The following is a 21306-nucleotide window of genomic DNA, read 5'->3' on the forward strand; positions in this document are numbered from 1 at the left end:
GGTTCCCCTCACACTGCAGGGGAAGGGCTTTACAGGAGGTGGGGGCCTTTGGGGGGCCACTGTAATGTCTCTCCGTCACAGCTTCTGAATGCTCAGCTCTGGAGAGGAAGGATGAGTGAGACATCATCCTTGCCTTGGAGATGCTGTCTGTGGGCTGTTAGCACGCAGGTGGGTCAGCACGGTGGGCTCAGTGCCGTTACAGAGGCGGGAGTTAGTCGGGCAGGCGTTTTAAAGCACAGCAAATGGTCGTGAAACAGGGTTGAAGGTTAATGCAAATATTGTTACGTTCAGAAGTAAAGTAATTTCTCCAGGTACCAGTTGTCATGAGGTGTCCTTGTTTGGTCTTCCTGAAAGATTTTCACTGTGACTTGAACAGGTTAAAAAAAAAATGTTAAGTAGGCTGACTAATATAACTTATAACCAGCAGCAAGTAAACCCTGGTCTTTTAAATTTTAACTTTTTGTTGAGATATATATATATATATATATGTATATGAATAGGAGAGTGTACCTGTTTAAGTGTTCAGTTTATTAATTTTTAAAAACTGAACACACTGTGTAACCAGCACCCATATCAAAAAACAATACCAGCACCTCAGAACCTCGTATCCCCCTTTGAGTCTCTTACCCCATCCCAAGGGTGACTGCTGTGCATCCTTCTAACAGCAAAGATTGGTTTTGCCTCTTTTTCACTTTTTATAAATGGAATCGTACAGTATATTCTTTCACATTTGGTTTCTTTCACTCAATACCATATTTGTGAAGATGCACCCACATTTTGTACTAGTAATATTCTCATTGCTGTGTCATGCTCTGCTATGTGAATATACCACCGTTCATCCATTCTACTGTTGATGGACTTTTGGGTTTTTCTACTTTGGGGCTTTGGGAATAGTGCCGCTGTTAGCATTTTCATACCTGTCTTTTGGTGAACATATTTGCGTTTCTCCTGGGCGTGCATGTACATAGGGTGTGCATATAGTCAGCTTTTGTAGATATTTCCACACAATTTTCCAAAGTGAAACTCTTGTTTTCAGATCTGAAATATTGACTGTGTCTCTCTCTCTGGCCCCTAGGGTTACAGAACTGGCTACCCTTATCGATACCCTGCTCTGAGAGAGAAATCTAAAAAATACAGCGACGTGGAGGTTCCTGCCAGTGTCACAGGTTACCCCTTTGCGAGTGACGGTGATTCGGGCACTTGCTCCCCTCTCAGACACAGTTTTCAGAAGCAGCAACGAGAGAAGACAAGATGGCTGAACTCTGGCCGGGGTGACGATGCTTCTGAGGAAGGGCAGAACGGAAGCAGTCCCAAGTCGAAGACTAAGGTGTGGACGAACATTACACACGATCACGTGAAACCCTTGCTGCAGTCTCTCTCGTCCGGTGTCTGCGTGCCAAGCTGTATTACCAACTGCTTGGTCTGTGCCTACCTTACTGTTCATAGTTAGATGATGTAGAGCACGTCTGGCAGCTGGGGCTTCGGAGGCTTTGGGAACCTGGCCCTTCTGACCCAGGGCTAGGCGAGCCTTCCTCAGTAACCTTCCTTAGCCTGAACCCAGATCCACTTTTGCATCAGATATAATTCAAGTAATACTGTCTGCTTGAAACTGCTTAAGATATGTTGTACCTCTGCAGTAATTCCAGCATTACCTAACTCCGTACACAGCAAAAATGCTACATAACTTACATGGATTAACCTGAAAGTAGGAGCTATCATTCAGTTCAAATTGTATTTGAAGAATCTTTAATACTTCAGGACAAAAAGATGGGCGAAGCGTAACCTCTTACTTTAATGTCGTAAACTCAGCTGTTTCATTAAGTCACTAACTTAAGTCTGTTCTTTAAAGTCTCAGTGTTTTCTTAAGCAGTTTTCCCTCGTGGCTCATGGGCATCTTCTCAGCTGACCCTCGTCCTTTCTCGTTAGCCTCCTTCCCTGTTTGCTGTCCCAAAGCCTCCGAACGCTCTCAGCCAGCTACTTTCTGCATGGACTGTTGCATGTGAGTAGACGGCCATAGTGGAGAGTCTTCTGACTCCTGCTGGGTGTGGCATGACCCAAGTGCAGCCAGGCTATCCGCAGGCACCAGCGACAGGCGCTGAGGCGAGCTTCGTGTCAGGAGTAACGCTGCCCTGAACGCTACTCTGCCGTCTGGTGCTCAGACGTCCCTGGGCAGCGCTAGACCTGGACAGGCCGCTGGCCCTGCATCCCAGTAGGAGAGGCCCTCAGTGGAGCCTCTTGTGAAGAGACGGAGGCTGGGACGCACGTGTCTCTGCATGATTAGTTCCATAGGAGTTGAGGAGAGATCAGCCTAGATGTGCTGAAACAGGACACCAAGTAAGCAAAGCGGGCCTTCCTGTTTCCCTTGTAACAGTGCTTTTGCTTTATAGATTTATTTAAAAGAAATAAGTTCTGTCTTCCCCAGGTGGTTCTGGTGTTTTCCTGATGCACAGTTGTTGAGACAGCCTCTGTGCTCCTAAGGAAACGTGTCACGTGGCAGAGACTCTGCGTGAATATGGCCGGGGTCGGTCGGTGTTTGAGCCCGTCTCCCCTTTCCTGCTCCCTCTCACCCACTTCCTCTCTCTCTCCCTCTGTCCCTTATTTTCTTTTTTCATTTTATTTGTTTAGTTTGTAACTTATTTCACTTGTTAAAGGGAGTGGGCCTAAAAACAACTTCTGCTGACCACATACATATGTAGTGCTGAATTGCTGTGATGAATTTTTCCAAAGTGTATGTGTAGCAGCAGCTTTGAGCCTTATTTACTATTAGCTTGAAAAAAATATTAAATTGCTTTAGGTATTTTAGTCACTGTGTACATTGAAGGGGAGACTTTGTTCAACTTTTAAATTTGTTTCTTACTGTTCTGGAGTAATACGAATTCCATGCGCTGTTTTCAGGTTGGTATATTAATTTATAATAATTATTCTTAAGTTTTCAAACTTGCTCAAGCTTCTGAGGTTGTTGTTTTAATGTTTTAACTAAAAATTATTTTTAATAAGAAGCTGGAGTTATTTCTATCTGAGGAGATAAAGCGTCAGTGAGTATCTCGCAGCTCATGCCCATCCCACGCTGCCTTCACAGCGGCCCAGCATTGGACGGTTTTGCTGCTTTCTTTAAAGTCTCGGTTTATGGCTATCTTATTGCCTCTTGAAAATATTTTGAAAGGCATAACATTTGCTCTCTACGATGGGCTTGTTTTAGTGTTCAGTGCCTACTCATGCCTAAGAATTAGAATTTGATTAAAAATCTCATATTTGATTGGAGGTCCGAAAAAAAAGTACGCATGAAAGGTGCAGCATGCTGATATAATACGCACTGGTGTCTAAAACAGCCTTCCAGGAAGGGTTCATGAGCGCTTTTAAGTTCGTTTGGGACATTTTTGTAACACTCAAAAGTATTAATTATATAAAGTATTTGACATCACCAAACTCTTCCGCAGGTAGCTACTGTGTAAGTCTTCATACAGTAATCTTCTTGGGTTGAAATAGCTACGCAAACAGTACATTCTGGTGCGGTAGTTTATTTTAATGCAAAACTTTGGTGATGCCCACTCTTGCCTCACCGCACAGAGTCTCCCCTCACCTGGACAGCAGCATCACACCGCTTCTCATGACCCTGTCATCTCATGCTTCCAGCCGGCTTTGATGTTGAGGACTCTCGGAGTGGTGAACCAGTGTGCTCTGAAGGGTCCCCCACGGCTTGTCCGAGGGAGTCATGGGGCATAGCTGTGTCGTCAGCCCGTGTCGCGCCCTAGATGTCAGCTGGGCACTCTGGCTGGCACTTGCCAGTCAGTCACAGCTCTGGCTTCCAGCATTACTGGTTTCCAGCCACTGCAGTGACCCAGGCGGTGTGGTCATTGGTTCACTCTCTGTGAAGTTCGGTGCATGACCAGATGTGAGAGGAGTTGGACAGACTGGATGCTGTGGTGTCACTTACTGTCGTCACGATTCTGACTTTTCAACTGTCCTTGCTATTACAGTGGACTAAAGAGGATGGACATAGGACTCCCGCCTCTGCCGTCCCAAACCTGTTCGTCCCACTGAACACCAACCCAAAAGAGGTCCAGGAGATGAGGAACAAGGTGTGCACCGACTGCCACCAGCAATCAGTGGAAGCTGACGTGCGTGCGGGAGGAGGCAGCCCTGGGTGGGGCAGGAGGCCTGCGGCTGCAGGGGGAGAGGGTGTAGCTCCAGGAGGACCTCTGCTGCCACCACGTGACTGCCGAGGTCCTCCCTTCACACTGCTTTGCTGCCGTGCTGACGAGGTGCAGTGGCAGTGCGTGAGCAGCAGACGCTTTGGCCCCCGTTGTTGAGCCAGCACCTGCTCACGTAGCAGGGCAGAAAGAACAGCCTTTGCCCCCTGCCTTGCAGGGTTCGTTTGAAGAGTTAGAACGTTTGGTATATTGGAACATGAGATCCACCAGTGTTCACAATGTCACTAAAAGATGGGCACACAGGGGTGCCTCCCCTCAAGTTAGTGAGTTCAGTGAGGTCTGTGCCTGCCGAAGTCGTCTGGAAGGGGCCCTCCATCTCCTCAGACCCATGAATTACTAATCGGGCTGGACCAGCACCGTTAAGCGGGCACGGTGGTCACGCAGGACCCACTGGGGTGCAGGGCAGAACAGAATAGCAGCTTGTGCTGGGGGCCCAAGCGCACAAACGGTGACTTTCAGCCACAGCGAGGTTTCTCTGTACTGTTGATGTGTGTTTCCCTTCTTGCCATCCTCAGATTCGAGAGCAGAACCTACAGGACATTAAGACTGCGGGCCCCCAGTCCCAGGTGTTGTGTGGTGTAGTGATGGACAGGAGCCTCGTCCAGGTGAGAGCTCAGAATGTCTCTGACGGTAGTGGGTGGTGGCTCTAATGACTGCCTGCTCCAAAATTATTCTTAAGTTGGGAGAGAATGACTATGAGGTAAGTGTCCTAGGCAACCAGTTTTCTTTGTTCAAAGTCTTCATGATAAGAAGTAACCCAGCCACTTTTCCTTGAGTGGTAGACCAAGCATAAGCATGCCCAGGGCCGTGTCCCCCTCCAGCCCAGCTCCACATCGTGCATGCCTGGCTCAGGGCCTGGGTTCGCCCGGTGTTAGCGGTGAACTGTGTACAACGCTGGAAGAGGGTGGGTGTCGTGGACTTTGGTTCTTGTATAGATTGCTGTCCACAACAAAGTGCTGCTTGGGGAAAAGTGCAGAGGGTTTCTGTAAATGTGGTCCACATTTACACGCATTTCTGTAAAAGGATTGTACCTCATGGCACATTGAAGATAATTGTGTAAGTAGTTATCTCTGAAAATGAAGTTGCCACCGAATGTTCTAAACATGACTCACCGGGGTTGGTGATTGTTGTTGCATTTTCTGACGTTGGCCAGCTGTGGTCCTGGTTCTGTGGCCCGTGTTTGCACGTTGCACCGCCATCACCGCTGCATTGCTGTGGACGGCTGTCCCGCTGCATGCTCTCAGCTGCCTCCATCCTGTGCTCTCGTTGATGTTCCACAGCCGGGCCTGGTGGGCTCTGACGACTCAGTTTACTGTTGCAGGACGCGCCCCTCTCTGACTGTACGGAAACAATCGAAGGGCTCGAGCGTACAGAGCAGACCTTTAGTCCCGCTAAGTCTGTCTCTTTTAGAAAGGTACTCACCGCCCCGTCCTCAGCTACCTGTCGGCACACCCTGCTCTTTACCCGCCCCGCCCCTCACCCGTAGCTCTCGCTAGGTATTGTCTTAGGTACCGCAGGAGCTTTAAACGGATCTCTCAGTTATTTGTGAGATCGTCCAAAAGGCTCTGTTCTGCTTCTTTAAATACAGCATTTTGTATGAGGTTATTTTTACAATTTTTAGCATTTTTACGTTGTGCTGAGAAATGGCTGATCTTAGGGATGTTTCTGAAGTTCTGCATGTGACTTTGGTTGGTGCATGCTTTGGGGATTGAGGAGCTTGCCTCTTCCAAGGTGCCAACTGCAGAAGGCTCACGGGTGGGCCGCGAGCGTGTCAGCTCCCCCGCGAGACCTTCCGCCTTCGCTTCTCAGCTGTGACCGCGGGTGCAATGAGCGTGGCAGTCAGAGGCTGTAGAATCGAAAGACGTCGTTTCAGAGGGATGGGAAATGAAACAGGACAGTCTTTGCCAGCCCTTGTTGAGGAAATGTATTTTTACCTCAAAAAAATAGAAAATAAAAAAAACCTAGATTGTTTTAAATGTTGCAAGGGGGAAGAAATACTTATGAAAATTTGAAACCCAGAATTGTAATTTCTCTGTGTACGTGGGTGCCTGACATGTACAGTAGGTGGAAAATGTATCTGGTGTAACTTGCCCAGGTGGAAGGAAACCCTCTACACACTCAGGCTGCTGGTGTGCAGAGCCAGGGTGGCTGACCACGTGGCTGAGTGTCTTAGTGGTGTGTACCCTGTGTTCAAAGGGAATTTTCAGGGTCTCTTTCGATTAATACACACCCAGTGAGAGGCAAATATCATTTTATCAATGTTCCCATTGCCAGAGAAATCAGATTTGCACTAATGATCCTATATTCCTGTCTGGAAGCCCTGCTGATAAAATTTTCTTGCACATTTATATATTAATTCAATGGGCCCCATTTTTCCTTGTCCTTAGAGTGTACTTCCAGCTGCCATTCTTAGAGGAACTGCTCAGAGCAGGGGAGAAAGATGGCTTCTTACCCCTGGTGCTTGTTTCTCATGTTGCTGCTTTGGACCAGAAGCTGTTGTGATCTTGTTAGTTCATAATTCTTTCTCTCAGATGCGTCCAAGTGTGTTGAGTCCATGACCCCAGGGTGCTTACTGTGAAAGCCCCAAACCACCTCCAGCTTTGTGGGCTTGAGCCAAATTCCTAGTCATTGCTGTGCAGTCTCTCCGGCATTACACTGCACTTGGTGGTTTCTGTGTGCTGCTGTGAGGGCTGTCTGCAGGGTGGGCCGGGGAGCTGCACTGGAGGGAGCTCTCGTGGCTCCAGTTACAGTCTGGCTCTCGCTCTGCCGAGTGGTGTTCGGATTTGGGGGCGCGTCACAGTCACCTGCGACCGCTTCCCGAAGTGGTGTACGTAGGGCCCCCCTCACGCCTGGCTGGGAAGTTGAGAGTCTGTGGGAGTGAGACTCGTGGAGATTGAGGCGTCCTCCCCGCAGCAGATCTGAGCAGCGTGCCGCTGTGAGTGCCGTGTCCGGTGCGGTTAGCCGAGGAGACTGCTCCCAGCTGGGGGGATGTCGACATCCCCGGACACAGGCTTCTGTCCCTGGTTTTCCTCCGCCATCCTCCGGGCGCTCGCGTTCGCAGCCTTGGTCTTCTTCCCGCGGCAGGTGTCTCCCTCCAGCGGTGAGAGTGTGCTTTGACTCCACCAGCGTCCTGGACTGGGTCTGTGTCCACATCCTTTCGTGTGGACCTCAAGATGCAGATGGCATTACTCCTGGAAGATGGCACTGCTTGCTGGCAAGTTGAGTTCTAACTTGACCAGGGAAGGACTGGGGTTGTTAATGTTCTAAACGCGTCCTCTTCCCGGTAAGGCAAGTGTATGGATACTTGCTGCCCGTTTGAGAACTTGAGGAACAGGTGTTTGGGACTCGGGAAGCTGGGGCTTTTCTGGAAGGACTTGGCTTTGCCTCCATCTCTCCCTCATGATGATAGCTGTTCACACAGGGCAGGGGGTGTCTTCTGACGGAGGAGGGGCGGTGCGTCGCCAGCCACACCCCGACACTCCGGTTCTGAAAGGAACGCTGAGCCCTGCTGCAGGCGCGCTTGGCTCCAGTGCCGCACATGCCAGCATGCAGCCCTCTGGACCTCATCACGACTGAATCGAGTCGTTAGAGACCAGGGTGGGAAAGTCTACGCCGAAAGTTGTCCAGCGCGGGGAACAACTCTTGTGCGATTTGTGTAGCGTAAGCTTCCCTGTTGGTGCGTGTGCCTGCAGCCGCCTGCCGCATGGTAGAAATGCAAGGAGGCCTGCGGCCCAGCTTGTGGACTCGCCCGGTGCACTTGGTGTTGAGCACCTAGTGTGTGTGTGGCCCGGCACCTGGAGTGTAAATTCAAACCTGAGTAGGTTTTACAGGTGAAAACCTGATGCTCAGAGAGGTCAGGGCACTAGACCAGGTTTGCACAGCTTCGGAGCTGGAGTTGTTATCCCACACAGGTGGTGTCAGTCGGGGCAGACGTAGTTGCTGGGCGCCTGTCCTGCTTAGAGCCCGTGGTGGTGGCTCCAAGTGACGGCAGCAGCGAGAGTCTCTGCGGGGCCTGCTGGCAGGAGCAGCCGCTGCGCGTCCTGGTTTCTCGGCCTCGGTTGCTCCACAGCGGGCCTGCGTCCCTCTGCATCTCAAGCGTATCTGTGTCTCCTTCCCTCCAGAATAACAGGGTCCCTGTGTCCCTGTATCTGTTAAGAGCTGGTCTGGAAGGCAGCTTGGCCCTCGGCTGAGGAATTTGGAGGAGGGAGCTCCCTGCTGGTGGGGGCAGGAGCCGGCCATGCTGCACCTCGAGGGCCAGGTGTTCCAGACAGAAAGGACCTTGCTTGACCACAGGGCATCTCCGTGGCAGTTGACTGAACATTTGATTTAAGTGATGTAAACATTTCTCTGAAAGCTCGAATCTCCATCTCATTTTACTGGCGGTGATACCAGGATGCAGACGCAGTTCCCTAGTTGCCGTAGATCCTAGAATGTTAGTGCTCAGCACGTCTTAGCTGTGGTCAGCCCGGCAGGCCCCTCTTGAGGCCTGTAAAACAGGCCCGTGGACAGGAAGGGGCTTGTCTTAGGCCACAGAGCTAACTCGTGGCAGACGAGGATCCGATCCCTGTCTGGGGAGGCTGGGCTACTTCTGAAGGAAAAGCCCGCTCAGAAGGAGCCCCCTACCCATCTAGGCAGCTGATTTCCGATCTCGAGGCTCTCTGAGCACAGCCTGCGGATTTCAGCCTTTTCCTTCTCTCCCCTGGGGTCCGTGTCGCTGGACAGTGACTGCTCAGCCCAGGTTCCCAGGGGAGCAGTTGGCCGGTGGGCTGAATTTTCCTGGGACTCGGCCTGGCCCTGTCTCTCGTGCACGTCGCTGGCACGCCCTCTCCCTCTGGGGTTCGCCCACCGAGGAGAGCGCTGCCGGGCCAGGCCTGGCATCGAAACGATTGTGGGTTCTCCCGTTTTCACTGGCTTTCAGAAGTTCTCATTAAGTAATGGGCACGTGCTTGGGTTCTGGTTAACTTTCTCAAAACTGAGCCCCAGAGCGTGTGGGGGCCAAGCTGGCGAGCTGCGGGGCACCGAGCTGTGCTGGGCAGGCGAGGGTGGGCGGGCGTAGCGCCCAAGGGCTGCCCGCTGCTCCCTGCCTGTGCGGCCTGGCTGCGTTGGCCTCCTCCTCGAGGGCCGGGCCACCTGTGTGCTTCGCTTTGCTTAAGCTTTCTTTTTTCTTTTGTATAAAGTCTTACACTTTTCCAAATTCCTCAGACAAGCGCTGGTGTTTTGTGACATTCTGTTATCTCTTAATGTTTTGGGGTAAGTTACAGGATCTAGCTACAAATCAAATGCACAGTCAAAAGGACAGAACTTTTCTGTGCTCTTAGAGCATGAGCACATTTCCGAGCACACCCATCTGAGTGTTGTGGTCATGACGTTTTCTGATTTGGGAGGAGGGTAATCGACTTTAAAAGTCCCCTTTTCCATCCATCCCTGTCTGTCTGTGAGGGGATGGGCCTCTCCCTGGGGTGCTCTACACACTTGATCTGCACGTTGGTGCCTTTGCTTCTGAAATCTGAAGGACTTTCCTAGGAGTCTCTCGCCAGCTGCATGTGTTTCTCAGTCTTCTACTGCTGAAGGCTGCCGCTCAGCCTAAGCCTCAGGGCCTCTCAGGGATGTGTGTGCGCCCCGCCCCACCCTTGCCCGGGAGGAGGGACAGTCCTGGAGCGGCAGGGCTCTTGTAGACCAGCCGTCCCTTTCTGTCCGCAGGGCGAGCTGGTGACAGCCTCCAAGGCCATCATTGAGAAGGAGTACCAGCCCCATGTCATCGTGAGCACCACGGGCCCCAACCCCTTCAGCACGCTCACCGACCGCGAGCTGGACGACTACCGCAGAGCGGTGGAGCGCAAGCACAGGGGCCCCGAAGGTGAGCAGCCCCGTGGGTCCTGGGTGCAGGAGGAGGCAGGAGGACGTGCTCCGCGGGCTCCTCTGTCCTGGGCCGACTGTAGGTGGCCATGGAAGATAAGCGCAGCATGCCATTCCGTGCGCATTCTGCTCTGCTCCCGGAGAGAGCGGGATAGAGCAGCAGTCTGTTCCCAAGAACAAGACTGCGTGTGGCGGAGGCCGGCCCGGGTCTGTGACCTGCGCCCCTGCACGCGGTCTCCTCCCACCTTCATCTCAGCTGAAGTCACGGCTTGGAGTTTTCTGACGGACTTCTCTTTTTCTCCGTAAGCCCGAGAGCTCCCTGGCTGGGCGTGGTCACAGGCCCAGGGACCAGCGAGACCCTGTGAAGGGTGTGGCCAATGCTGGTGCAGCCTTTGTTTCTCTTGGTAGCTCACTGACATAGGAGGTCATATTTTTGCAAAACATGTTGGGACTATTTTACAACAAAGGAAAATAAATGGCTCTGAGAGCCAGAACCTCTTGGAGCAGCTTGTTTCAAACTTCAGGTTTTTTGGGTTTTTTTTAACACCTTTATTGGGGTATAATTGCTTTACAATGGTGTAAACTTCAGGTTTTTAAAAGCACATCCAGACATTTTGAGAACTAAGAGAGAAGCCAGCCTCCCACTGCCTCTGACACGAAGGCTCAGTGGGTCTGAATCACTGTCCCTGAGTGCCCTGGGTTGGTTACCACGAAGACCCTGGGGCACGACGTCCCCTCCAGGAAGTTCATGCTGCTGTCCCCGGGACCTTAGTATGGACCACGCTTCTTCCTCTTGGGAGCAGCCCTCCTGGAATGGAAATCCCACAGTTACCCTCCAGGTCGATGGGGGACCATCCTGGGAACTATTCCTGCTTCAAACGCAACCTCTGATTTGCCCCAATTTAACTTTTTTTTTTTTTTTAGTCTTGTTTTAGACCAATTACATAATGCATCACATAGCTGCTATTGGAATTTGAGTTGTGCAAAAAAACTGCTGCTGAATTGTTTTTCAGTGTGTTACACCATCACTGCCTGTCACTTGGTTATATATGCATTAAAATTAAGGCTTGCTGCACATAGATTCAGGGTGAGCCTGATCTTCTGGTCACAGCACTAATTCTGATCATCTCCTGAGCGGTCCGTGCAGCCCTGCAGAAAGCTCTGTCTGAGCTGTGGCCATAATTACTTGCCTTAGAGTAAGAACTGGTGTGTGGGCCTGAGCTATTCGTCCTGTAGCCTAATCCCAGTTCCTGGGCACATATATGTGTGTCTTCCCTTTGGACTCAGACCCTTCCAGTGTCTGGGAAACCTGGATTTTTATTTTATTTTTTGAGTTAAACCACAAGATACAAATATTTCCTCTATATGTGAGGCTCCATGAGGAGTGATGTCACAGCAAGTGAGTGGATGTGGATGGGGACAGCTGTGATCATGCTGTGCGATCACAGAGCTGTCAGCAGTGGGAGTGGCAGCCAGGGGCCACTGCCAGGAAAGCCCTGCCCAGCACTGGTGCTGGCTCTGGGCACGGCATGGGGGCGGGCAGTGTGTGCCGCAGTGATCGCAGGCTGTCAGAGGCAGCACCTCAGGCACGATGAAGAAAGCCCCTGGCCTTTGGCTGCTTTTCCTGGCTGAAGGCATTTGTTCACTCAGGCAGGAGGTGTGAATGCCTCTGTTTAGAGACACCTGGCTTCAGGAAGGGAGCTGCAGGCTCGGGGGACTTGGGGAGGCAAGTTGGTCCAAAGCTATTAACATGAAAAGTTTCAATGAGAGAAGGAGATTTAAGGCATTAAGATACTTATACTGATATATATTTTTCCCTAAATGAGAGGTGGACTTGGAATTTTCTGGATCCTGAGTCCTACCTAGTTCTTGTAATTTTTCTTCTGGTCCTTAGCATACTTTACTATAGAAAATAAAAATACGTGTTACAACTGCCAAGTTTAAATTATTGGTAGAAAATGCTCTAAATAACAAATTAAAACCAAGGTCACACTCCTGTAATGTTGCCTGAGGTGGCAAGTAGGGCGAGGGTGCTTGGGACCCTGGGCTCTTGCCCAGCAGTGGGAGAGGCAGGATGGTGAGGACATGGGGAGGGGCCCCTCACTAGAGGACAGGAGAGGACAGGCGGGGGATCACGGCTCACAGCCCGCCACAGAGGCAGCTCTGGCAGAGTCTCAAACCGAGATCCACAGCCCAGTCAGGAGTGGCTTCCTTTGTCCTCTTGGGTAGGAATGGGGAAAAGGTTGAGGCCAGCGGCTGCGAGCCCTTCCCTTCTTGGGCTCTTGCTTGCGGCCTGAGCAGCGCCCCCGCCCCCCCGCCCTCCCCGAGGCAGCCCGATGGGCAGGGCGGGAGGGCCCGTCCGCCCGGGAGGGGGCGAGGGGAGGCCCGCCGTGTCCAAAGGCCTTCACCGTGCTTTTTCCACCCTCTGTGCACCTGCAGAGAATCTGGACGAGACTAGAGAAGACAAAGAAGAGAGCCCTCCAGAGCCCCCTGCTGCCCCCCACACTCCCCCGAGCGCCCCCATCAAGCTGGAGGAAGGTGAGCCCTGGGGTGGAGGTGGCTGTGCGGCTGCCCCGTGTGGGAGGGTGGTGCACGGCCGCCAGGGGCGGCATCGCCAGGAGGGGCCGAACTTCATGGCTTTGTGTAAGAAAAGCAGCTGAGTGCGGCAGTAGTTGAACTGACACTTAACAGCCGAGTGTGTTTGCATGGAAACCAGTACATCATCCACTCTGAGCTTGCCCAGCCTCCTCCGCTCCCGTGTTGGTTCTGTCCGGGGTAACTCGAGGCAACACAGATTCGTTAGCGTGACGTCACAGCTGGGAGGACAGTCGTTGGGGATCGGAACCTGCCTTCATTCACGATGTCAGTTTTGCCCACTGCTTGCACGTTTCCTAAACCTTCCTGTGCTCGGATCAGCCCCGGAAACGTCCTCTGTTGTGTCTGGGCCACGGGGCTGCATTCTTTGGCCATATCTCCCAGTCCGTGGAGAGTGCCCGCCTCCCCTGGCTTCTCAGACCACCCACCGTGTTTCTGTGACGTGTGGCCTGCGTGTCTGTCCCTCGGTCTTGTACGTTGTGCTTCCCGTGCCTGTCGGGAGCCTGTGGCCCACCTCCTGCCCTTTTCTGTGTCCACAAGAATGGCCTGGCCATTCTCCTTCTGTAACCCGATGGCTGTGACTGAATGCATAGATTCTCTACCTGTGCTTTTCTCTTCCTGTGGCTGCGTTACAAACAGGAGGTGGATGTGCTAAAGAGTACCTGTTACCATAGTAAGTACCGCCTGCTGCCTGGCCCTCTGCTGTTTAATCGGAATTTCCCTGTGCTTTGCCTCATTCCTCTGCTTCTTTGTTGCTTATTAATTTTTGTTTTTTGTTTATTCAAAATAAAAACAAAGGCCCTTCTTTCACCCAGTTCCTCCATTCTGGGCAGTGGCCTTTCTGGAAGGGGCTGGGTCCCCCTGAGCTGTGCGGTGGGCAGCCTGTCCTCGAGTCCCCCCAGGGCCGAGGTGGCACTGCTCCAAGCACTCCGGGTCTCAGAGGTTTCGGAAGGACCACGTGGTCCTGCTGAGCCTTCGAGACAAGTCTCAGCTAGACTCAGGCTGGGATTTTGCCACCTGCTGCACGGGGGTCGCATGTGTTTGGATCTCTGCTTAAACTGGGTGCTTAAGCTTAACTTGAGGGGGTGGAAGAGTGACATTTAGTGCTGTTTTCCCAATGTGACATTTGTCAGATGGTCAGAGTTCCCCTGAGCACCGACAGGCCACCTCTGCATGCTTCGCGGAGTGAGTCCTAACTGCTCCCGCCCAGTCCCGTGCAGCCGCGCCTCCGCAGCTCAGCCCAGCCTCTGGTCACCTCCGGACGTTTGGCTAGATTTCCAGGCACTGAAGGTTTGCTGTTGCCTAACCTGCCAGTGGCTGGTAACTTGCTGGACTATTTTTAAAAATCTACAAAACTGGTTTCCCCCAGGGTCAGTGTAGAAACCAGTCCTCGGGCTGTTTCTTTAAAGTAAGTTCCATTTGGTTCTTTTATGTTTCCATGTTCAAATTGTTAAGGGGGCTTGAATTTTTTGTCCCTTACCTTAGCGTTCATCTCTTTTTTAACTCTCCAGCCTAAAATGGCCTTTGTTTGGTGTTGATGTTGGTCTGGGAATCAGCTCCTAGTTTTCTACCAGCTGCCACAGCTTTACATAGTTGTCTCCTTGGGGGAGACCAGGTGTCGTGGATACAAATTGAGGCTTGATTTCAGGATTACTAACACATGTCCTTTAAAAGGGTTCAAGTGTTCAGCGCAGACGTTGCAATACTGAAAATGTTTCCACTTGCCTTCGTCACCGTCTCTGTGACCGGGGACCGAAGCCCTGGGACTGTGTCTGGCTTTGTCAGCACGTTGTCCATGAGAAGGAGCTAAAAACCACCCTGAGGTTGAGCCCCTGTTTTGCACTGTAGGCTGCAGCCAGCCTGAGGCAGAGTAGATCCTGCTGACAGCTTCTCACTCTTGTTTGGTGCAGGGCGCTTGCCACCCCCCTTGGAGGTCCAGGCAGTCGCCCTCTAACCCCGCCTCTCCCACTCCCCCAGACCTGCCGCAGGAGCCGGCTTCCGGAGACAACAGCGATGCCGCCACCTTCACGCCGACTCTCCCTGACCTGTCCCCTGATGAGCCTTCAGAAGCGCTCTGCTTCCCGACACTGGAGGAGGAGGAGGAGGAAGAGGGGCTTTGTGAAGCCGGGGGCCCTCCAGGCCCCACCAGGTCCCCTGCAGCGGCCATCCCTGAGCCAGTCACAGCCCAGGCGGCTGACGAGGCCGCCGCCCCGGCTGCCGAGGAGGGGGCTGCTGTGGACCCTGGCAGTGATGGGTCTCCGGGCAAGTCCCCCTCCAAAAAGAAGAAGAAATTCCGCACTCCCTCCTTCCTGAAGAAGAGCAAGAAAAGGAGTGACTCCTGAAGGCCCTTCCTGCACAAACCGATGCCACCAGGCTGTCCCGATTGTGTCTCGTGCCCTGTCTTCTTGTGTAATGGAATGCAAAAGGCCCACCCCTGCGTAGCTAGCGCTCCCCTCGCGGCGTGACCGAATCCCCACGGAGACCGGTGCTAACCTTGTGCGCGCGCAGCGGCCCAGCCGGCAGCCTCAGGTGCTGCGGGAGACTTGGTCTCTGCGTCCACCTCCGAGCCCTGCCCTGCAGGGACCAGCACCTCGGCCCATCTCATGAGCCCTTCGGGGACACGCTGTCCCCAGGGGCTTAGCTAAGTCCGGGTTCTGGCTGGGTCGGGGGTGGCCCTGCCAGCTCTGGCCTCCACCGCTCTTGCTGTCCTTCTCTTGTGAAGTAATCCGCGGTCCACCTCTGCTAGGCTCCCTTCAGCCCGAGGTCTCGGGTGACTGCATCACACCTGTAGCTTCTTGCTGGCATTATCTGCTCAGTGATCTCATTTGTTCGGATACACAAAGCCTTGGTCCTGTGAGAACACTCGTGTCCCTGCCAATGGCCCAGGCCACCGTGGCAGACTTTTTGAGAGGTGGGTCTGGGCTGAGCCGGCAGTCCCAGCAGCGGACAGGCCTGTGTTCACCCAGGTAACCTATGCATGGTCTCACCGGCCCCCCGCGGCCAAAACCAGACTTGGGGCTCCGTTCCTTACTCACTGGGGGCTCTCGATTCCCTGTCATAGGGAAGGTGCATCAGGAGGGGAAGAGTGCTTTCTAGATGTTCTTTCGGAAAGTCTGCAGTTCACCCTACACGCTGTGAGCGAACGGTCTGCATTGTGCTTCGTTTTCTCCCCAGGGCCTGTGGCAGAGCACACCAGGGCTCCACGCGCTGTCCTGGGGGGTCTGCTCTTAACCGCGGCTCGGCTCGGCCTGGAGGGTACCCTCACTTTGACAGAAGGCAGTTCAGGGTAGGAGTTGGCCCCAGGGGTCCCACCTGACGCCCTGTGCAGTCACTGGCGGAGCCCACCTCCTGCCCTCCAGCACCACGGTGAATTTCACTGCACTCACCCTGGAAGATAGCGGCTAGCTGCTTAGTGGGAACTAGTGGGTGGCCAGGTGTCTCTTCGACAGTGACCTGTCCCAGGAGCTCCAGTGCCAGCCTGTCTCCCAGACAGGTCCCCAGGAGGGGGGAGGGGCCCTCGGGGGACCCAGTGCCCGACGTGGGCTCAGGTCCCACACACTCGACACCCAGGCAGGACCTGAAGCGGCTGCATGGCGCTGACCTCTGCTTCGAGCTTACTGGCAGGCAAGCCACTTCTCTCCTGTGTATCATTCCATTGCCAAGATGGTGGTAGAGCTCTCCACCCTCACCCTGCACCTCAGTTAACCATGGGCTCTTCCTTTTATCCCTTCTTCTGACCCCAGGTATGCAACGACTTTCATTTCATTTTTGTAGTTTAACTCTTTGTATTACAACATGAAGTTTAGCTGCATATACAGACACAGGCTTGGGAGAACCACCTCTACAGCCTTTCTTCATTGTAACATGTTTTACTCACAAATAAAATTCTTTAAGCAGTTTCCTTGTCTAAACTTGGGAAGCAGTCTTGCATCTTAATTCCTTTTCTTCGTTCCTTTAAAATAGGACTTCAGAAGTTTATCTTATGTTCTAAAAAAAGATCCCACGCAGTTTGTCACTTTGGACCATGGAGGACTCTCTACCTGGAAGTGCCCTGCCCCAGTGCCCGCTTGTTCTTCCACAGGACGCGGAGGGCAGGGTCCAGGCGAGGTGGTGGGGGGCCAAGCGGAAGGGTCGCTCCTCCCCAGTCTGCCAGGGTGCAGGACACCCCCCCCCCCTCGGTAAGCGCTGACCCCGGGGCGGGGGCAGGGGCGGCCCTTCATCTGCCTGTCCACCCCTCCCTACAGTGCAGAAGGGAGGGAAACGGGCCTGGGCAAAGCCTCGTGCTCTTCTGGACCGTGGAGCTGTAATGTGTGTTCAGCTCAAGCTGCTTCTCCTGGTGCCTGGGGGGTCTCCCTGCGCAGTGGGTGTGTTGAGGCAGAGCTGTGCACTGGAGAAAGGCACTGCGTATAAAACAGCTGCTTTATTTGGTCATTCAGAGGCCTGGCTGAATGCTGTGTGTCACTAAGTATAAAACACAAGTGAACAGAAAGCCTGGAAGGTTTCGGAGTCTGATCCCAGCAGGCAGGTCCACACAGGAGTGTCACAGGCACAAGCGCGAGTCCTGGGCCGCCCCGGGCTGGGGGGCGAGGAGGGAGGGGTCAGGCGGGCAGTGGGGAGCCGTCCTGGCCCAGGCCTCCCACTCCCTGCGTCGGCTGCCCCCCGCTCTGGGGTAGGCGTGGCTCAGCTACTCGGCCTTGAGCGTCGCTGCCGGAGGCCTCAGCTTCCGCAGGAGGGAGAAGGGGAGCAGGAACAGCCCCGCGCACACGGTGTAGCAGCCCTGCGCCCCGGCCAGCCAGTACGCTGTGGAGACATCAGGGGGTGATGGCGACGGTCCCCACCCAGGTCCCTGCCCACAGGACAGCGGGGCTGAGCCGGGGGTTCAGTAGCTGGGACTAAGGCGGCCAGCAGGGGCTGTGTGGCCTCTAGCTCGGGCCAGCAGCCCCCTGGCCTGGCGGGGGGGCCTCTCCAAGCGCCTAGCACGCCCCGAGTGCTGTCGCGCGGCCCTCACCTGAGGCGGCCACCATGGGCCCCAGAGCCCTGGCCAGGGCGCCCAAGCTCCGCAGCGTGCCCATGACCACGCCCTTCTGCCCGGGAGAGCCTGCGGGGGAAAGGGGAGAGGCCGTCAGGTGCTTGTGGGCCACCCAGGGTGATCTCAGGCAAGGGAAGGGCCTCTCACCATAGCTGGCGACCACAGAGGACAGGCAGGGCACCACGATGGCAGCGGCTGGTAGGGGACATCAGGGAGGCGCCCGTCAGCCTGGGGAAGGGGCCGACAGGGGTGCGACCCTCCAGGATTCCCGGCCGCCGGCCCCTGACCGCACCCCCGCCAGCCTGGGCAGGGCCACTCACCGAAGGAGTAGAGCAGCAGCCCCAGGCCCAGCACGGGCAGCGTGTGCCCCCAACCGATGAGAAGGAAGGCGGGGACGAGCAGCAGGATGGCCTGCAGGCGGCACAGCTGGTCTCAGGACCACCCCGCTGCCTCCGCAGAGCTCGGGGCGCCGCCTGCCCCCACGCCCAGGGAAGCCCCCGTACCCGCTTCACAGCTGCGATCTCCCCGCCAGGGCTGATCCGCCGGGCGTAGGCGCCCTGGATGGTGGCCATCGTGAGACCGATGAAGAAAAACATCTTTCCCTGCTCTAGGCTGGGAGGGGCGAGCCGTCAGCACCCCTTCCCTGCTGTGCCCGTGCTGCTCGCACGCAGAGCCAGGCAGCCTGGGTGACGGCCCGTGCGTCACCCGTCCTCGGCGCGAGGCACCGCCCGCCCCGGGATCCCGGGCTGGGCCCCGGGGGACAGCCCAAGGTGGGAGTCAGCCCTGAAGCAGCGAGGCTGTGGGGCCTCGGGATGGGGAGAGGGCAGGGCGTGCCCAGGCAGGGTCCTGGCAGGGGCCCCACACTCCCACCTGCTGAACTGGAAGCGCTGGTGCACGAGGAAGCTCAACGTGAACTCCAGGCCGGAGAACAGGAAGAGATAGAGGAAGTAGACCAGGCCCAGCAGGCGCAGGCTGCCCAGCCCTGCGGAGCAGCGGAAAGGCACTTCAGTGGAAAGGGGGCCCCGATGGCAGCTGGGGGGAACGCTGGGCAGCCCGAGGGAGCCACAGCCCCACCCTCACGAGGGGGGCCTGCTCCTTACTGACTCCGGTGGGCGGGTCCGGGCCACGTGCCACGGCTGAGAAGCAGAGCAGGGCCAGAGGGCTGAGCAGGTCAACAGCAGCTTGGAACCCCAGCGTGATGGACGGTGCCTGGAGGGGACAGGATTGAGGAGCCTGCGACGAGGCTGGTGGTGTCCCCAGGCCTCGCAGCCTTGGGGGGGGGGGGCGGGCTTGACCCGAACCTGCTTGGCCCCTGCCCCCTGCAAGGCCCCGGCAGGCCCGGCCCCCAGTCCACCTGCTGGGCTTTGGAGGTGTAGGGGGTCTGGGGAACGCAGGGGCCCCAGGAAGCGCTGTGGTCCCAAGAGCGTCTAGACACCAGAAGCGGGCAGCTCAGCCTCCCCAGCACCTGGGCCCATGACGGGCCTCCCCGCAGGCCCCGGAAGCGAGCCCCTGTGCCTGTCTGGCTCCACCTTACCCGCTTCTCCGGGGGCAGCGTCTCTGGCAAGAAGCAGCAGATGAACAGCAGATCGGAGACCGCGAAGAGCAGGGCCAACCAGGGCGCCGTCTCCACAGGCAGGGAGGCGCCGAGCATGGGGCCCAGCGTGAAGGCCAAAGAGAAGGCCACCCCGATGACTGCCTGGGGAGAAGACTGCCTGAGCCAGGCACTGAGACCCAGGCCCCGGAGTCCCTCCACCCACTAAGCCCCCCAGAGTGCACTCACCATGCCCCTGCTGCGGGCGGGAGATGAGCCCAGGTCGGCGACAATGGCGGTGGAGAGGCTGACGTTCCCCTTGCTGATGCCCCCAATCATCCTGGAGGCCAGGAAGGCTGCAAAGCTCTTCGAAGTGGCCCACACGGCATACGAGGTGGCCAGGCCTGCCTGCCTCAGGGCGGGGACCAAGGGCAGGCATGGTCACTGGAGACCAGAAGGAGCCCACAGCGGGGCCGGCGAGCCCGAGCAGTGCCCTGGGACCCTGCCCTGTTCTGCAGCATCCAAGGGCCACCTGTGTTCCCAACGTCCCCGTGGCAGGAGCAGCTCTGGCACAGCCTCGCTTAGCCACAGAAACCACTGCCCCCCCCCAAACACCACCCCCAGGGGGCAACGAGGGGCCCTGCTGGTGGGCGGGAAGAAGCTCCCGTCTGTGGGCACCCGTACCAGGGACAGCAGCATCACCGGGCGCCTCCCCAAGCAGTCAGAGGCGGCCCCCGTGAGAGGCGCTGAGAGGAACTGCAGGAAGGAGAAGATGGAGCCAATCAGACCTGGAAGACACAGAGATCACAGTCACCACACTGCCCAGTCCCCAAGAGTCGGACCATGCTGGGCCCTGCACCCCCAGGCCATGGACCTTGAGCTGAGACGGCCCCAAAACCGCCCACCTGGAGAAAGAACAGACAGTACCCAGAAACGAGAATACGAGGACCAGAACCTGGGACTGAGGAGGGAGGGACCAGGAAGGCAGGACCTGAATGGGCCCCCAGCCCCGGCTCCAGAACCGTACCTCCGAACAGGACGCTGTTGTACCTCCTCTCGGCTGGCATCCCAATAGCTGCAGCAAACCAGTCCACCCCGCGCTGCCACGAGCCGTAAAGAGGATCCTAGGGCACAAGGAAGTGTGACGGGCGGGGGAGTCCCTGAGGGGCTTGGAGCAATGGACAGCCATCGGGGGTGAAGCGGCATCGGGACCGGGGGTGCTCACCTGCGCACGGCCGTGGCTCTCCAGCAGCGCAGGCAGCAGGGGCAGCAGCAAGGTGAAGGCCAGGAGGTCCAGCAGGAGGCCGAGGAACACCACAGCGACCACTCGGGTTTCGGGTGCCGGCTGCTGGTGGATGGGCGGGCGCGGGGTACAGCTCCCGCCGGCTCCCCAGCCCATGATGGGGGCCGCTCCGATCCGGCCTGGCTGAGCGTGTGGCGGTTCTGCAAGACGGCACGTCGCACGAGGGCACGTTTGGGTACCCCAGCCTCACACCCACCTACCTGGGGGGGAAACAGACCCCAGCTCCCGCCGTGCCCCAAACCCGCGAAGAGCCAGCGAGCGCCTAAAGGGTCTGGCTGCCCCGTGACCCAACACAGTAGTCCCTCTGTGCACCCTTCCCCCGACGCTGGGCAGCAGGAAATGCAGGCTGCGGGCGTTACGCAAAGAAGCCGCAGCCCCGGAGGCCAACCGTCCCAGGGGCCGGGGTGGGGCATCGCTGCCCCGGTACCTCCCCGCCCCCGCCGCCACCCCACGGTCCCGGGCGGAGCGGCCGGGGAAACTGAGGCCCGGGCGGGAGGCGGGGGCGGCCCCGCGAGCCGGAGAACAAGACACCCGCCCATCCCTGGTCGCGCGCCCCGTCCCGTCCCGCACCTGCGGGGTCGGCGCTCCGCACAAACGGACGGACGGAAGGAAGCGGAATGGACCGGCGGAGGGACGGCGCACGCCGACCACGCCACGCCCGCCCGGAAGTGGGCGTGTCTCCCAGTCGGAAGTGGGCGGCCCTGCGCGCCCTCTTCCGGCCGCTGGGCGGGGCCTCGTCCGGTCCTGCAAGGCCGCGCGACTCGGCCCGATATCGGGTCTG

At 56.2% G+C, this 21306-nt stretch overlaps 2 protein-coding genes across 20 annotated transcripts in view; one reads left to right on the top strand and one right to left on the bottom strand.

Moving 5' to 3' along the window:
* Nucleotides 1-16573, top strand: part of ADD1 (adducin 1) — a 76201-nt gene extending 59628 nt beyond the window's left edge. For 4 of the 15 annotated variants that reach the window (XM_089911429.1, XM_089911424.1, XM_089911426.1 and 1 more), the window contains 7 exons: nt 1076-1420; nt 3978-4118; nt 4727-4816; nt 5533-5625; nt 9912-10068; nt 12507-12605; nt 14640-16573. In XM_089911429.1, coding sequence (XP_089767555.1) covers nt 1076-1420; nt 3978-4118; nt 4727-4816; nt 5533-5625; nt 9912-10068; nt 12507-12605; nt 14640-15004 — 1290 coding nt within the window. In that variant the 3' untranslated portion in view covers nt 15005-16573. Of the gene's footprint in view, nt 1-1075; nt 1421-3977; nt 4119-4726; nt 4817-5532; nt 5626-9911; nt 10069-12506; nt 12606-13301; nt 13337-14639 lie in introns of those variants that run through there. The other 11 variants (XM_089911430.1, XM_089911427.1, XM_089911428.1 and 8 more) reach the window with 11 other exon arrangements.
* SLC75A1 (solute carrier family 75 member 1) lies at nt 1121-21204 on the bottom strand. Of its 5 annotated transcripts, none has more exons than XM_089911433.1 (13): nt 21096-21203; nt 20448-20665; nt 20250-20346; nt 19907-20010; nt 19472-19630; nt 19226-19387; nt 18792-18900; nt 18562-18673; nt 18195-18303; nt 18012-18102; nt 17839-17886; nt 17671-17760; nt 1121-17238 (listed from the first exon to the last, which is right to left on the bottom strand). In XM_089911433.1, the coding sequence occupies exons 2-13, from the start codon at nt 20619-20621 to the stop codon at nt 16982-16984; spliced, it is 1512 nt and encodes a 503-aa protein (XP_089767559.1). In that variant the 5' UTR covers nt 20622-20665; nt 21096-21203; the 3' UTR covers nt 1121-16981. The 5 variants fall into 5 exon arrangements, with proteins under 5 accessions (XP_089767559.1, XP_089767560.1, XP_022410646.1 ...); XM_022554938.3 differs by having other exon boundaries at nt 17064-17462; nt 21096-21202; XM_089911434.1 differs by lacking the exon at nt 17839-17886 and having other exon boundaries at nt 21096-21204.
* Nucleotides 21205-21306: the final 102 nt, after the last annotated feature.

Source organism: Delphinapterus leucas, chromosome 5, assembly GCF_059928025.1.
Source record: "Delphinapterus leucas isolate spDelLeu-1000000601 "Yukka" chromosome 5, BTC_Dleu_Yukka2, whole genome shotgun sequence".
In the NCBI taxonomy this organism is placed as follows: Eukaryota; Metazoa; Chordata; class Mammalia; order Artiodactyla; family Monodontidae; genus Delphinapterus; species Delphinapterus leucas.

Coding starts and splice junctions, on each gene's coding strand:
- SLC75A1 (XM_089911433.1), bottom strand. CDS start 20,621: ATGGGCTGGGGAGCCGGCGGGAGCTGTACCCCGCGCCCGCCCATCCAC. Junction 18,674..18,791: donor GGACCCGCCCACCGGAGTCA/GTAAGGAGCAGG, acceptor GCTGCTCCGCAG/GGCTGGGCAGCCTGCGCCTG. Junction 18,103..18,194: donor AGATCGCAGCTGTGAAGCGG/GTACGGGGGCTT, acceptor TGCCGCCTGCAG/GCCATCCTGCTGCTCGTCCC.